The following is a 16,516-nucleotide window of genomic DNA, read 5'->3' as shown; positions in this document are numbered from 1 at the left end:
GGAGTATCTTGTAATCGCAATCTGTTTTGAGTAAATCAAAACCCCAGAACCCAAGAGATGATGAGTTCTGATCACCAACGTTGCTGAATTACTCACCTAGAAAAAATAGCACGGCGGACCTGCCACATAAAATCGACCCAGATTGACTAGTCATCTGTCATGTTAATGTGAACTGTCACTCAGAACTGAAGGAATCATCATTTCGCGACAGACTCAGCCATTGCTCAGCCCAGGGATTTTACGGGGCATCGTTTGTGGGAGCATATCACAGTTGAAATACGGCTGCAGAGCAACGAAGCTGAGTCCTAACAAAAGGAAAAAGCGTGACAAATAAATGCTTACCGACTTCCAGGGATGTTCATCAAGCAATGAATCGTAACTGTAATGCAATGAATCTCTTGATAAATTACCTCGCTTATCAGTTTTATCTAGCTTTTTATGGGTGATATAAGAAGGTCCTGCTTCATGATGATCAAGACCACAAGGCCTGGTGAAGCCCACTCAGGTTCAGTATGCTCAGTACTACGTTTTGAACAAAGGCATACAAAGACATACTCCAGATAAACTAAATTATTCCATCACATACCCACGAAAGCTGTTCAGAAGGTCCGGATAACCTACCGTTCCATTACGATGGTGCACTTGATTGACTGAACTTGGTCTCTGCTTCCGCGAGGAATCAGCCACTTCATGAGACATTTTAGTACCTCCTGCAGCCCTCACAACCCCAACCAGGAAGCGATTATTCTCATTTAAATAAGTATCCATTTCGTGAAATTGCTTGTCTCATGCGATTGATGGGCAACTCGGTTACGACCAGTTTAGCCCTTCAGACATGGCGCATAGAAGGAGAAAGAGCGCAAATAACATCGGGCAGTTTTGAAATGCTTACTTCAAAACAGTTGTTTTCTTTCGCCTTTTGCAGCATGGCAACCAATCCCGGCAGAAGTACAGGAATATGTACTGCTGAGAGTATTCTGTGGGGTTATCTGAAAGAAAAGCAGTGCATGATCCTGATAAGTTACACGGAGAAGCGGGAAATGACCATGGGGATAAGTTTGTGTTCTCCTTCATATTATACGTGTTTTGGTTACCAGTCTAGATTGACTGATTCCGTATCACTTTCACGTCATTTACCATGCCGTCTAACTTAGGAGTGTGAATTGACTGAGTAAACCAACGGATATCCCGAAGTGCATCAAAAGGCATATCAAATGGTACAGGTTATTTATCCAACTTATTTCACAGCTAGCATGAGTGAAAGCTCAGCTTCGGGAGTACCAACAACAAATAGTATGTTCAGTGCATTTCAGGGGTTCGCGATTATAATTTTCAACCAACCAATTTTTGGTACGTAAAAATGATCCTTTACAACTGGTTTCGGAAGAAGCATTGAAAACCACTTTTTCGAAAGAAACCACGTTTTGGTAACCCTGTGTAATTTTCAATTTTCTTCATTTAGGCCATGTAGTCAAACATTTTCCCATAGAGATTCACTATCTTGAGGATTCCTAAAAGCCCATGCAATGCTGCTCAGACCTAAGTCAGTTATGCTAATTGGTCTGATCGTCCTGGTTACAAAAGTTATGAATGATTGAATGATGAATCAGCGTTCGATCGGCAAGACATATTAAAGACCCATTCATGTTAATATGCAAATAGGGTCAGAAAACGACCTATATTTATAAATTTCTATCTCAACGCGAAGTTCATGCGACAATCTGTTGCGCGAATTCTCGCACTAAACTTGTCGTGACAAAATGCTCTGTCCTATATGGATTCTTCAGGGAAGAAATACCCCAAGAAAATTACACTTCTGATGCCCTATAATGTTTTATCACCAGGTTCCTCCTAACGAGCAAAAGCAGAGGAATAAAGACTTTCTGGTCCATTCGTATCAATGAACGACGATATCGGTAAGTTCGCTAACTAGCATTTATTGTTTCGTCAGTAAAACACCAACAACTCAACTCATATTTGCAGGTCTTCGTTATTTTGTCGGAATTCGGAGCTGTTATCACCCGCCTCTGTTTAACAGTGTGGAATTGTGTGAGAGCCCAAGTTAGTGAAGGCGATAGAGAGGAAGTAGGGCGGATGATCCTGTTATGCGACTGAGTGCAGTTTCAACAACCATCCTTATCACTCGTCAGATAACTGCACAGTTTGCGTCCATTCTTCTACGAGACCCTGAGAACTTAGGTCATCCGAAAGTCGTTTCATTGATACAATGAATATCAACAGGAGACTGGCAAGTAGGTGTGGCATTTGGAATGTGTTCAGTTGGTGCCCTCACGCGCACATTTAACAGAGACCGAACCCGGAATAAGGACTCGAACATGACCATAGATTTCACGAGGAATTGTTATCGAATGACAGAAATTCCGGATGAACGGTGGCATTACTTGATTTTTCTACTAAGTCTATGAAATAGTTCTTATCGTGCTTGCGTTTATTGCGGAACAAATTTAGCAGGAACCCAAAACCGGTGAATGGCTAAACTTCATGTTTTGACAGACAGCGAGCATTATTACGCCTAGATAGTTGGTGTAGATCAGGTCGACGTAGCATACCAATAATAATAAATCAGGTTTCCCCGTAAATTCTTGATATTCTTCGAAATTGTTATCAACTGAACGTGACTTATCGTCTCGAAAATGAAGGACAGAAGGGTGCACAGAGGAGCTGACATGGTTTCTTCAATTCTTTCATTTAATAGTAATGAACTATGACAACTATACACCAGTTTGGCAACCATTGATTACATAATGAGTGCCTACAGCACAGGCAGACAAGACTGATGCAGATGAAACTATTGCACATTTATTTGGACACGTAGTTCTAGGAATGTCTGCTCAGCTTAAACTGATGTTTTAGTGGGCCAGATGAACGACCTGTTCCCATCCAACGTGAGGATGGGAAACGGTGGACAGTTCATAGTCCTGACACTTCGATAAACAAATCTGGAAAGGGTTGTCTTGAGTGAAAATCATAGTTGATTAAATATCACCATATGAAATATATCCCAGTGTACAGGGCTCACTTTCAGCCCTGAAAAATCCCAATTAGCTCCTCTCGTATAGGTAGACGGTCGTCCGAAGCTGTGCATGTCGTAGGTGTAACTGATGCACACGAACACTGTGCCGAAGATATTCAGCCTGAGCTTCGCTACTGATAAAAAACAAAGTAACTAAAACGAAACCCACTTTTTTGTTCATGGGGCTCATGGGTTGGTTTCTGTAACACATCAGACGTCAAATGGTCGACCTGAGAGCACGAATTATTTTGAACGAAACGATTTCTTGCTGGATTCGGAGATTCAGGACGGGAACTGCTCTCCCGTTTGAGTTGGGCTTCTGGAAGTCCACAAGCGAATTTCTCGGTCAGAGCAGCATTAATGTGGAGGCCACATAAGGTGAGAGTAAACTAGTGCTACTCAGACACATACATTGACTAAGTTTGGTAACAAGGGAATGCCGTCAGTCCAGTACACCATTTCGTCATATACCCATGTAGAATTTGCCGTCATAAGGATGGACGAAATTGTATATTCTTAGTGAGGCGACCAGCCCTACCACCTGTTTTCCTCAGTGTATGGATTAGAAAAAAGTTCTCATATTATTACCCTCGTTGGAAAACTATTTGTAGAAAAAGTGCATGTGCTAGCGACGCCGACCGTGTACTAGATTGTGCCTTTAAACTATGCCCGTTTCAGACGGTCGGACGAATAATACACCCACGAAGAATGTGACCCGCCTTAGCGCAATCCATCAAACGTTTCAATCTGACTGGCGCCCATAAAGTGGGCGCGGAAATGCAGACCCAAGTTGGGATTCAGAACTGACCACATTCTCATTCACTAGGCCACACTAACAGTCGCAAACACCTAACTTGTGAACAATAATATGCGCAAAGTTTCGGAATTGCAGGAATCGACAAAATCATTCGAAGTTTGCATCCAAAGTAATTCCAAACCTCAGAAATGGAATTTCTCAACACCTTCGGTGGGTTGTTGAAACGATGACTAGCTGTGGAAGATGATCCTACTCGTCGCGAACATTTCAACTGTCCAGGAAATCTCCGCGAACGTAAGTAGCATCATAGCACATCATCATTACAGGCAGTGATGGATCTACCTTGAGTGGAAACAAAAGGTTTTCAGCAAAATCTCCCTGAGAAGATCAACGGCCAGGGGTCATATACTATAGGTTAAATTCGCCATCCTTTCAAGTGCCCGTCGAGAGGGACATCTAATCAAGCCTGCAGAATAAAGAATGTGTCGCAAATTTGTGATTAAAATCTGTTCTCTGTGCGCACATCCTTCCGACAGTGCGTCTGGAGCCCTTGGGAAACTCTCCTACCAAGGATGTTGAACGCCAAGGATGGGCACTATCTCCGATACGGTTCAGCCGGCTCGTCGAGGACAATTGGATGGATATCGGAGAGTCTTCAAAACCCAGCAATTCACATTGCCGCTGATGGAAATATCGAGAACAAAGGCGATGCCTGATGGAACGGTCAGTCAGTGTGCCATTCATTCATTCATTCATTCATTCATTCAGCTGTAGCACCCTTTCGGTGCCTAGCTGCCATGCCACCAGAAGGAAGCACGAAGGCTGGGAGGATACTGCCAGGTCGCCCATGTCTAGACAGGGGAAGTCGAGTGGCAGAGGTCGGGTTCGAACCACGAACCTTTCGGTCAGTAAATTCGCGCTCTAACCACTTGGTAATACATCCACGAAGAATGTGACTCGCCTTAGCGCAATCCATCAAACGTTTCGATCTGACTGGCGCCCATAAAGTGGGCGCGGAAATGCAGACCAAAGTTGGGATTCAGAACTGACCACATTCTCATTCAGTAGGCCACACTAACAGTCGCAAACACCTAACTTGTGAACAATAATATGCGCAAAGTTTCGGAATTGCAGGAATCGACAAAATCATTCGAAGTTTGCATCCAAAGTAATTCCAAACCTCAGAAATGGAATTTCTCAACACCTTCGGTGGGTTGTTGAAACGATGACTAGCTGTGGAAGATGATCCTACTCGTCGCGAACATTTCAACTGTCCAGGAAATCTCCGCGAACGTAAGTAGCATCATAGCACATCATCATTACAGGCAGTGATGGATCTACCTTGAGTGGAAACAAAAGGTTTTCAGCAAAATCTCCCTGAGAAGATCAACGGCCAGGGGTCATATACTATAGGTTAAATTCGCCATCCTTTCAAGTGCCCGTCGAGAGGGACATCTAATCAAGCCTGCAGAATAAAGAATGTGTCGCAAATTTGTGATTAAAATCTGTTCTCTGTGCGCACATCCTTCCGACAGTGCGTCTGGAGCCCTTGGGAAACTCTCCTACCAAGGATGTTGAACGCCAAGGATGGGCACTATCTCCGATACGGTTCAGCCGGCTCGTCGAGGATAATTGGATGGATATCGGAGAGTCTTCAAAACCCAGCAATTCACATTGCCGCTGATGGAAATATCGAGAACAAAGGCGATGCCTGATGGAACGGTCAGTCAGTGTGCCATTCATTCATTCATTCATTCATTCATTCAGCTGTAGCACCCTTTCGGTGCCTAGCTGCCATGCCACCAGAAGGAAGCACGAAGGCTGGGAGGATACTGCCAGGTCGCCCATGTCTAGACAGGGGAAGTCGAGTGGCGTTCGTTCGTTCGTTCATTCATTCATTCATTCAATCGTTCATTCATTCATTCATTCATTCAATCAACCAATCAACCAACCAACCAACGACTCAACAATCTAATCGAGCAACCAAATAACCAGTCAAACAGCGAACCAACCAGCCAACCAATCAATCATTCGAACAATCAGTCGATCAAACAATTTACCAGTAGGTCTGTTGAAACAATCCGAGCAGTTACTAAGTGATCGTTCGGGGAGTCGGGTAAACTAATCCCATTGCTCCAGCGTGAGCACGTTTGACCGTTAAGACGTGATCACTCAGATGCGTCCAGCGTGTTTTAACGGAGTTGAGGAAACACGTTCGTTTGCATGTCAGATATTCGGAGTTCAAATCCTGGCACGGTCAATCAATGAGAGAACTAATATGAGTGGAACTCGACTCCAATTCTTCGTCCAGCGACGTCAAGAATAACTGCACCAGGACAGAAAAGGGACTGTTCAAACCAAAATGATGTGGATGTGGATTCTACAGACCTGACAAACACTCACACCCTATCACATAGACTCCTCGCGTTCAATTCACCTAGACACCTTTAAATTACTTATAAGCCTTGCATAAAATGTTCAAGGATAAAATGTTCAAAAAATGAGGAGTTTAATGACACATTGCATTCTCATGAAGGAACACCACTGTAAACTTGATGAAATTGATGAACACGATCTCGAACTCCATCTCCGCCCGGATAACTCGTGAGTTTTTATATGACACCGACCACCTTTGGTCTGATCCCTTGTTATAGATGACTTAGCCATTAAGAAGGGTTGCAATCAGTTAAGTCATTGATAACTATATTGTCCGCTAACCAGCGTACATAGGTGTAGAGACATGAGGTTAGTAGCTACAGGCCGATGGCTTAATGGCGACGCAAAATAGATAGTATAATCAGGTTAAATTAAATGTATGAACGATACTTGGTTGAAAACAGTCGAGTTATTTCCTAATCTTTGCACTATTCGATTTTTCAGATTACACCAACCAGAAAGGAGTGTGATTAATGCATCACAGTGGGCCATCTAAATGAATGAGAAGTTGACCGGCGGCATAGAACAAATGGTTGAAAGACTCACTATACTTCTGTTCGTCTGTGTCAAACTGTGTCTATCACAGCAACTAGGTTAGTAGAGCGTTAAAAACACCCATATGTCCTTCACTCACCCATGCGCTGCCTAACATTCTCCACCATCCCCATTCATAATGAGTATGAGTAACGATTTGCACTTTCACTCAAACATTTGAGTCCCCTGACGCTCGTTCGAGGCAATAATAATGACAGTACCCATTCTTGGTCACCATTCAGACAAAGGTACTTTTGGAATGAATAGAAACAACGCCCCGCCCCGTTTCTTACCCGATAATTTGAACTTTTCGGAGACACACGGTCTTGTGCATCAGCGCATATCTGAACGATAATCCACTGAGTGAAAGTCGACGAACAAGGACAGATTTCTATGGTTTGATGACCAGTTTTGTTACCATTTAAGACATCCGTTAGCCGCCATTCCTCTCAGTATCTTCAACCAAGCACTGCATGAGACACGAAGGCTCCTTCCTGGAAGGTAAGCAGAACCAACATCATCCGGGCTTCTCGTAAAATCCCTCGTCCCCTTCCACCCTGTCAGAGTTTGCCCATACCTGGGTTTCCAATACCTCGAACTAGGTACGGGTAAAATTACTATTCTTGCAAAAACGGTGACTCGGTATACGTAGCACACGGCGAAATCAACTTGGCTTGCACTGTTGAATGCAGTTCTGGGGTGAAGTTCTTTGTGCTCCATCAAGGACCCATGTTCTCAAGACTTCATCACGAATTCGTGGATTCCAGCCAATTTCAGTTACAGTCCTGAAACATCCGTGGCCGAAGACCTGAAGATGCCTCTGGTCTTCCGCCCACAAGGGCCAAGTCTTGAGTTCGTATGACAATATAACCCGTACTGTAGTCCGGTACACGCGTCTTCTCCGTGCCGCAGTTGACACACACCAGCAAACGTAATTATGGCTACTGAAATTCCTGCGCCAACCTCCCTCACGAAAAGAATGAATAAATCTTTCGTCTACATTCCGAATGACATAGGCCGACATGACCGTACCATGTGGCCTGGTGTTCGCAGCAGCGTAAGAATACAAGAAGTTCAGACAGACAAACCACAAAGGCTAAATAGAACACAAATGCCTCATGTGGCCTAGCATAGAAGGTTCCCTTCAGGGTATACCTCCTGAGGATTCCGTTGAAAAGTATCATGGTCTTCTGCAGAACATCCCCATGCGTCTTCTTGAACTTTCGGGGATTTTCCTTGACCATCAAGCAATTGAAAACGAACGCCACAAAGCAACTTTAAAGGTTTCGTAATAAACCCCATGGAGTGTACTTTCCAGTGAACGGAAGGCAGAGTTACGAGAAAATCACACACTACTGACGTGCTCATCAGTAGTAGCCTTCTTTACACTGGTTGTTTACCGACACCGTGCCAGGGAATATTTGGGAAATTTCCTGCATTCAATCGGGACAACCAGAATGACTCAATCCGCCAGTCACCATATGTAGAAGCCAAACTGCACTCGACTGCAACGGCCACAAAAATCCACCACCTTCTCAGATCGTCACGCCTAGTCAGTATCTCCAACCTCGATTAACAAGGGAGATATTGACCGACTCCTCTATAGCATATGACTTAAGTAACCTTTGGTTGGGTGAGCGGAAAAATTTCATCAGGGATACTTGTATTCACCATGATAGTTCGGAGGCGTCAAGGCGCTAACACCCACCCGAGCTTAAATGCACTCCTTCTGGTTCAGGCCAAATTTTCAATTCTGACCATTCCACCCATCGTTTTAATAAAATACTGCGATTTAACCAGCCTGCTTGGCGGTTCCAATACCGCATTACAATCCTTTCCCATAGCCTAATAGGGGGCTCGAAAACAACCTTATTCGAGCTAAGTTAGAGTTAGATCACGGGCGTCAGCCTAACAGTTGTCCACTCACGGAATAAGATATTCCCGTTAGTGGCTCCTTCGGGTGACATGACGGTTGGACACCGGAAGGGTGTTACAGCTGGAGAATTTCCCGTTGGTCCGTAGCACTGTAATTTTGGTTGGGTTTGCCGGTAGCTTAGCCTTCGCCCTTTAAAGCTCTGCCCTATTCAAGCAATCCCTGAAATACCTCCTGTCCTCATTCACCTTAGTAATGCGCAACATCTTCTATTCATCCATATACACTGAAATTGTTTCTATGAGAAGACTATGATCGGACAAGTTGCCGAACATTCTACTGAAGTTTGGGGATGCCGGATCTACCTGATTTCTCGATCAAATGTGCCCAGCTTGTTTTCACCATTGAGTACAGTTTTTGCGATCACAACACCGTGAATCGATAAAAAGTGGTTCCAGCTGTTCCCGGTTCATTCACGAAGGATAAGGCGAATAAGGAAGTGGGAGCTCCGTGTTGCAGATGATGGCCAAATTCGTCCTTTTAGGACGAATAGTTCTGTTTGTGCAGTGTGGCAGGGATGAAGAACTATGCATTGAAGGTGATAGCTCCAATACCATACCGTGACACAACCATATCTACCAGGCTCACTGAGCTGACCGCTCCTGAGTCGTTTCCATTCTACACAAGACTAAGTGAAGAGGGCTGCACGACGCAACTCGTCCACTGGCGTATGAAGCATACGGCCTAGTCGCCGCAATCTATGGACTGTGGCCACCCGATCTAGGGACAATGAACTGCGCAGCATTGCTGAATTCCAGCATGGCTGATCTGGGTGTTCCCTCCAGACTCACGCAATGCTTCGGAAGTATGCATGGTCAAGCAGTGAGAATCCAAAGATCCTTCGCACGGAGCCGTCATCCATTGCAGAGGACAAATCAGACTGCAGTATTGAACGCTCTACCCTTGACAACCAAGCTGACGTCAAGTCGACGCCACAAACGCCGGTGGTTAGCAAACGCTACCCTGGCCATCCCAATCCATGAAGCCATTTTGTCTATTGCCAGGCAACCGGGAGTCATGCAGCTGCTCAGGAAAACGAAGTTATACGCCAGATCAATCGGTTGACATGTAATCTTGAGGGTTGGATTTGATTTCGTCCAATCTTGCCGCAACACTTAACACTTTACAGGTCCGATGTGCATATCGAACCGTGTAGCAGCATTATTTAAGTCATTTAAAATTTCTAAAGGATCCGGCCGAAGAAAAGTAATATCCCCGGTCATACTTATTTTGCGTGATCAAATGAATCATGGTTGTATGGCAGCGAAGCATCAGTGTTGTACCCTGATGTCATACTGTCCATGATGCCAATGACGACTGCCCGTGAACAAACACCCCAGTTGTATTTTGGTAGCCCCAAATGGTAAACGTAGGTAAAAAAAGATTCAACGACGTTGCTTGACAACGGCCGAGGCAGTCGCTATACGCCTGCGAAACCCGGTATTGTGCTGTCAAAACGTTTCGTACGAACGCTGAGTCTGCCTTGGTCGTGTGACACGAATCAAGCGGCCAAGTCACTCAACAGACCTCTCCACTTTCTCACAGCATCCAACTATATGCGAAAGGGGGGAGGCGCAGACAACCAATCGTTCGTGTCTCCACGTTTTTGCATTTCACTAACCAATCTTCGTAGCGTATTTCAATTTTCGCTCTTATTTTAACCATTAGATATGTACTGACCTGATGACGAGATCCCCAAAACATTACTGTACGTCACTGTGTTTTTTTCAAAAAGGATCCAAGTGGCACATCGGCTACGAAGTTGACTAAAAAGCCCGAAAGAAGCCATCCTCACCTGACGCCCCGGGATGTGGTGAACGCTGAAGAGAATATGCCACAGACGCGTACGCGTCCAGGAGACAGGACATACAAATTCCTCATGAGAGACGAGAATTTAAGAGTAAGTACCATCACCAGACGCTGCCATGGTTTTGGACGATCAACAGAAACAAAACCAAATGTGAGCTCAAGAGAGATGAGAACAGCTGTCATCGGAGGGAGTGACCCAAATCCTACTCTGGCCAGGGTCAAACCCAGCTTGATTCTCGCGAAGCTGATTCTTCTGATGACGGATCAATCTCCTCAGGGTACTGTCAAAGAACTCTTTGGAAAGTATAGCCACTAGGCTGAGCCCCGGTGGCCAAATGCAATTTTCCTGTATCCGCTTTGAAAAAAAGGAATCCTTCCCAAGGCGCTCCATGCTGCCGTATCCTCTTCTCTCTCCAAGTAAATTAGAGTAAAGTTGCCAGAATGGAGGTGCGGAACTTTCCACTTATTTGAAGAGTACAGGATGCAAGTCGTCCAGGCCAAGTGTTCATTTGAACTGAAGCAATGAGATTTCACGCCAAACGTTCGTTGCCGATGGTAGATAATACGGATATTCCATTCGAGGTAATTTGACGCTTCCAGAGGTTGAGCAGATGGGGCCCAACTGGACTGTTCTTCAAGGCGTCCAGCCTATTGTTCAAGGTGACGTTGTTGCAAATAAATTATAGTCTCGAAAATCATTTCACTTATATTCATCGAGTCGATCTGAGTAGCTGTTACAAAGGCTGTCTTCACTTCTCGGGTTTTTGCGACCCACCAGCGCACTCTGTCATTCCCTTAATTATTAAGTTATTAATCAGTTGGTATTTTAGGAATTTGCGTGCGCCATCGCATTCGTTCACTGCTTTTTTAAATTTTCTGGCTTCAATCAGAGCTGCCGAGCAAGACGAGGCCAAGTTTCATTGAGCTGTGCAAAGGACTTCCGGCAGGCGCCTTCAGATTTGCGATCGTGGCTTCTTTCACTTTTTTCCGATTGTCATCCAAAACGCTGTTACAGCGATCGTACCTGGCAAGTTCTGGGAGCTCTTCAGTAAGCTCAAGTCGATGCTGTTTATCTATAGAGAGGCTTTGAATGTGGTGAACAGGATGCTATTGCATAAACCGGCGTGCCCCTGAGGTAGGGTGAACAGATAAACGTGCATGTTCAGTGCATTGGTCAGAGACAGGTGGTGTGCTCAAAAACGAAGGACAATTTCTTATCAAAGCTCTTCAACGATAGCTGATTGCCACATGGCTCGACTGGGTCCGCGGTTGGATTGAAGTTGGTGGCTCCCAAGTAATGCGATGTAAACACTTGTGCCGAAAGCTTTTGCATGCTAGAAACAAATGAGGTTCAGCATATATCCTTGCAGTGAGAGTCAATCCCGAATTGGCCACCAAGATAGGTTCAACCAAAACATAATCAACTGACATGGGTACAAAAAGCGCGTATATACATACTATGAAATACTCACCCAGGTTCACGGAATCATGGAAACGTGGAAATCAAATTTGAATTTCCCTTGTTATCTCCTTAGCTTTTCAGGTGGTGTCACAACGTAGCCGGTGAATCACATCCGGAGAGAGACCTTTGGTAGCTCAGCTACTTAGCAATTTGTTCTCTGAAGCATTTCTTCGACCGGGCAGCGAAAATGCCTCATAATGCCCATTTCACCCCAGGCACTCATCATGCAGGGGCACAGTAAAATTGTTACTCAGACGCAAACTCTGCGATCTGCACAGCTTCAAGCTGTAGCCTCATATCGAAACCTCAGTATTAGGAGTGAAGCAGTCATGAAAGCCTTTCCAAAAATATTGAACAATTCATCTCATGTAGATCGACTGTTCAAAGCGATGAGTATAGCCCTGATTTTTGAAGATATGTTCCGCAAAGGAGATAAATTAAACCCTTTGTCACTCGGTTTATCAACTATGAACCACGCACCAATAGAGGATGCGTTAAATCTTAATTCTACAGTTTCCGTCGCCAAAGAATGTGAGCGCGTGGGAGATACAGCCGAGCACTGGAGGCGATGATATATCCGGTTGGTTCGAAAACTGAGTAGCTGCGCGTTCAGGGCGACAGCTTTAGTGCACGAGCGCCACTGGATGCGCGATTGAGTCATTGCATCCACCGCTGGTAACCTCTGGCGAGTTGGGTCTAAGGTTTTCATTTAGGGAGGCAGTTGTTCTCGACTGGATATTTGGTCATATTTAGTTGCCAAAATATTAAATATACCAAATTGTTATACTATATAATATAACAGAGTACAGTTCAGCTGTAGCGCTGCAGTCAAACTGCCATGCCATCAGAAGGAAGCACGAGGCCTGGGATATTGCCAGATGCCTTGGTCTCTGATCCATGAAGTAGTATAAATCGCATCTCTGCAGTGTGAATTCTGCCCTTCGAAGGCAAACTGACGTCACGTTACTGCTATGTGTCGGAGGTTGGCAAAAGCTGCACTGGCCTTCCTGATTCAAGGAGCAGTTTGATCTTCAGCCAGTTCAACAACTACCCAAATAAAAATTTATCTACTTCCTCATTCAGCTCGCCTGCAAGCCGATGAGTTTGGATTCAATCCCACTCAATCATGTAACAAACTTTCACGACTTGCAGGCGTGTAGTGCATATCAGACTGTACGAAAGATTATTTAGATTGTCAAAAATGACTTACAGGTATGATAGAACTGTAAAAAAGAGACACTATCGTTTGTACGCTTAATGCCAGTAAGAAAACCACTCGGAGGCATTTTGACCCTGATATTTCGGAGATAGGGAGGGAAGTATCAGGCAGTACATCACTAACAAATTTAAGGAGGTATAGTGACAGGCGTCAGCATTGTCTTACACCGGACGTAGTAAACTTAGGTGACAGCTTGCTGTCTACTAGTACGCGCCCACACAAGTTCGTTTAAAGTGCCTCTGTAAGAGATAAAAATTTGAAGGGACACTCTTAATCACCAAACACCGCCGGGGATTCTGACAAAGGTCAAAGTAAAAAACAAATTCCAGATTAAGAAAATCGATCGACGTGAGATGTTTGAAAGAGTGATGCCACTCAGTAACTCGTCTCAAGGTAAAGATACAATCGAGACATTCTTGGCCAGGGCAAAACCACTCTTGGCTTTTGCGAGTTTGCTCAGGCGGATAACCGGTTGAACTGTGCCAGAGAGCACCCTGGATGCCACAACTACGGTGTTTTACGCATAACGTCCAGGCACCATTTTTAAAGAGTGTGCTTATAGTCCAGGGTCTTCATTTGACCGGTATTTTATTTTTTTCAATTTTTTTGCACCAACTTCGTCAGTGGTTACCAGAGCTTCATCACTTCCTTTAAAGAGTGCAGGTTGCAGACTATCTAGGTTGTGTACCTTGTTATTTTGAGAGTAGTATCACATGGCAAAAGTTTGCTGTTTACAGTTGGCTGAAGCTGATGTTCCATTTAAGTCGTTTGGTTCTTTTGAAAGTTATGTTTGAGTGTGTCGAATGAACTGCTCCTGGAAGTATTTAGTTTACTGCTCAAGAAGACGATTTTCGAACAAGTGGCTGTTTCATATTGTTCGTAAATTGCTTTCCCGTTGGCTGAAACACAAGTGAGTTTTGTCTCTAGCAAGGTTTTCATCATTATTGTCTGTGAAGGAGTCTCACAAGCGGCAAGTTGATAGATGTCTGTTTATCGTGTCTGCCTATGCCCCAACTGATTGTAGCTCTGACACCGTCAAAGACAGGTTTTACGACGCCCTGAATGCTCTGCTGCGGCGAGCTAAAAGCTCAGACATTGTGGTGGTTGAAGGAGATATGATGCGCCTTTGTAGTTGCTAGTTGCTGGCATGGATTTTCCGGCATGATTTCAGTTTGCCGATCCCCACATTATACAATGGCTCGATATTTCGAAATATTGTAGTACAGCTGATAAAGAAGCACCGTTTGCCGCATCCATATATAGACAACCGAAAGCCGTGAGGACGACTGTTTACTGGGATCCGGGCCGGCAAGATATTCCATCTTTGGAGCTATGTGCGACTCCCACAACATATACACTAACAGCCATTTCGTCAGGATCATATAGACAAGCAGTAGCATCTAAAACATCTGAACTACTTCCAAGCGACTTGGGCTACATGATAAAGGTGGGAGTTTTCTGCTTGTTTTGGAAAAACATCGACAGAATGGAGAAGTGCGGTTTCAGCAATGGATCCTTGGTGTCCAATCTTGAAGAGATTACGGGATGTAATAAAGGAGAATATTGGTAGCTCATGTAGTAATGAGGGGCATTGGCTTGTTCACTGGGATGAGCAATTTGTTTTAAACGTCCCATCACGCTGGTTGAGGTGACATATATCAGTGCACTGTGAGTTGGTGTGCATCACACTGAGTAAGTCGCGGTGCTCCATTCGATGAGAGGGGAGGGAATGTGCATAATGGTAATCGAACAAAGAGCTGCAAGGGAGAATAATACTGTCAGTCGCCCAGACTGAAGAAGAAAAGTTTATTGACTCTAACGTTCAACTCATAAGTCTGTGATAAAAAGTGGAAGTTTGTTTTTGGGACTATTCCCATAGCCGGTAGCTGGGAGTTCTGAACCACAAGACAGTGTTTCTCACGGTGCTTTTGAGAAACACTTCCCAGAGCCCACGACAAAGCAGTCTGATGCGCCAGACTCCCGGGTGCTAGCTCGGACAGATCAGGAAGATAATAAGGTATAACTGTACGACTCCCAGTGCGGCTGTGCACTTTGGTATCCACTGACAAGCAACAGAATATGTACTTTCAAGAGCATTTTGCTCGTGGTTAACCATTGGGTGATTCGAGTGTAAATTTCTCATGGTCTACTTTTTTCTAAACCTAACTTCTTCAAGGGGAGGCAGCATCACTTCTTCCTTGAATATGGACACGCTCGTTGCCTGAAGAAAATTGTCTTCCTATCTCAACATTCTTGTTGCAGAGCAAAGTAAGATACTTAAATCCATGCCACGTCTTACTACGATTTGTCGCAGTTTGAAGGGTCGTTGATCATTGTCGGTCGAATTCTTCATATCCTTTCCTACTTCTAGGAACAGTGAAGCTCAACCATCACAACAAAAGAGCATATTTGGGCCTATACGGTATTTGTGCCATGGTGATAACTTTTTCATTTTCAACACATTCATACTATGTCAACGAAAACACTTTCAGAAGTCCGAAATGGGACGCATGTGAGAGATGAGCAAAAATCTGGAGTTTTCCGCAGTTAGTCAAGTGATCCCAAATGAACAAAGTAATGTAATGGCAGTAGCCAGATTTTTAACGGTGTTCAGTGTGGCTTTGAGGCTTTGGGCCGAAATTCTTATTGCGATGGACACAAAAATGTTTTGGTGGGTCAGCCGAATGGACGGAGTTTATGTCATGTTTGTTGAAGTCTTTGCATCTTAAATCCGGAAAAAAAACCTCCGGACACCAAGCACCTAAGGATACGTCGTTTTCAAGTGACTAACTGAGGTCTATTGAAGTAATATCAAGGAGTTCTCCATCGTCAGGTCAACTTGGCGACAGGAATTGGTATGCAATCCAATAAACAGAGACTTCCGATGACTGTGAAGAGATAGGGGAAAACGACGTTATTCTGCTTGTAAAGAATATGTTATCGTTCACCCCACGGGTTTACAGAAAATGCACGGGAGATACATATATCTTCAGTTCACTCGGTCCTAACAGGCACTGCAGTTCGAATAGCTATCATAACACCGATTTATCGAGGCATCCCGGTAGGCAGGATGGTGAAAATATATGCCCATCGTAAATGAACGTGTGTAGGATAGCGTATAAATGATCAAATGGTGCCGTTGGATCTTGAAGAAGCGTTTTGATCCAGTATCAGATGGAAGTACACAACGACGTCATGCTCACTGACAACGCCCTGAACTACGAATGAACCACAAGGGAATTGACACAATAAATTTCAAATTATTTTATATGCTGGGATGTCATGAGTTCTTACTAGACACAATCTGCTCCCACAAAGAAATCCCCTCAGGA

At 44.4% G+C, this 16,516-nt stretch overlaps 2 protein-coding genes across 2 annotated transcripts in view; one reads left to right on the top strand and one right to left on the bottom strand.

Moving 5' to 3' along the window:
- The window catches only part of T265_15642 (hypothetical protein), a gene marked incomplete at both ends in the record, with an annotated part of 18,885 nt that extends 15,713 nt beyond the window's left edge, over positions 1–3,172 (top strand). The window contains 2 exons of the mRNA XM_009178838.1: positions 926–1,056; positions 3,081–3,172. Coding sequence (XP_009177102.1) covers positions 926–1,056; positions 3,081–3,172 — 223 coding nt within the window. The remainder of the gene's footprint in view (positions 1–925; positions 1,057–3,080) is intronic.
- T265_15641 (hypothetical protein) overlaps positions 1–16,516 on the bottom strand; it is a gene marked incomplete at both ends in the record, with an annotated part of 18,207 nt that extends 1,691 nt beyond the window's left edge. Inside the window, 3 exons of the mRNA XM_009178837.1 lie at positions 893–989; positions 3,204–3,353; positions 16,479–16,516. Coding sequence (XP_009177101.1) covers positions 893–989; positions 3,204–3,353; positions 16,479–16,515 — 284 coding nt within the window. The remainder of the gene's footprint in view (positions 1–892; positions 990–3,203; positions 3,354–16,478) is intronic.

Source organism: Opisthorchis viverrini (assembly GCF_000715545.1).
Source record: "Opisthorchis viverrini unplaced genomic scaffold opera_v5_680, whole genome shotgun sequence".
NCBI lineage: Eukaryota > Metazoa > Platyhelminthes > Trematoda > Opisthorchiida > Opisthorchiidae > Opisthorchis > Opisthorchis viverrini.
This window is presented reverse-complemented; position numbering and strand designations above follow the sequence as displayed.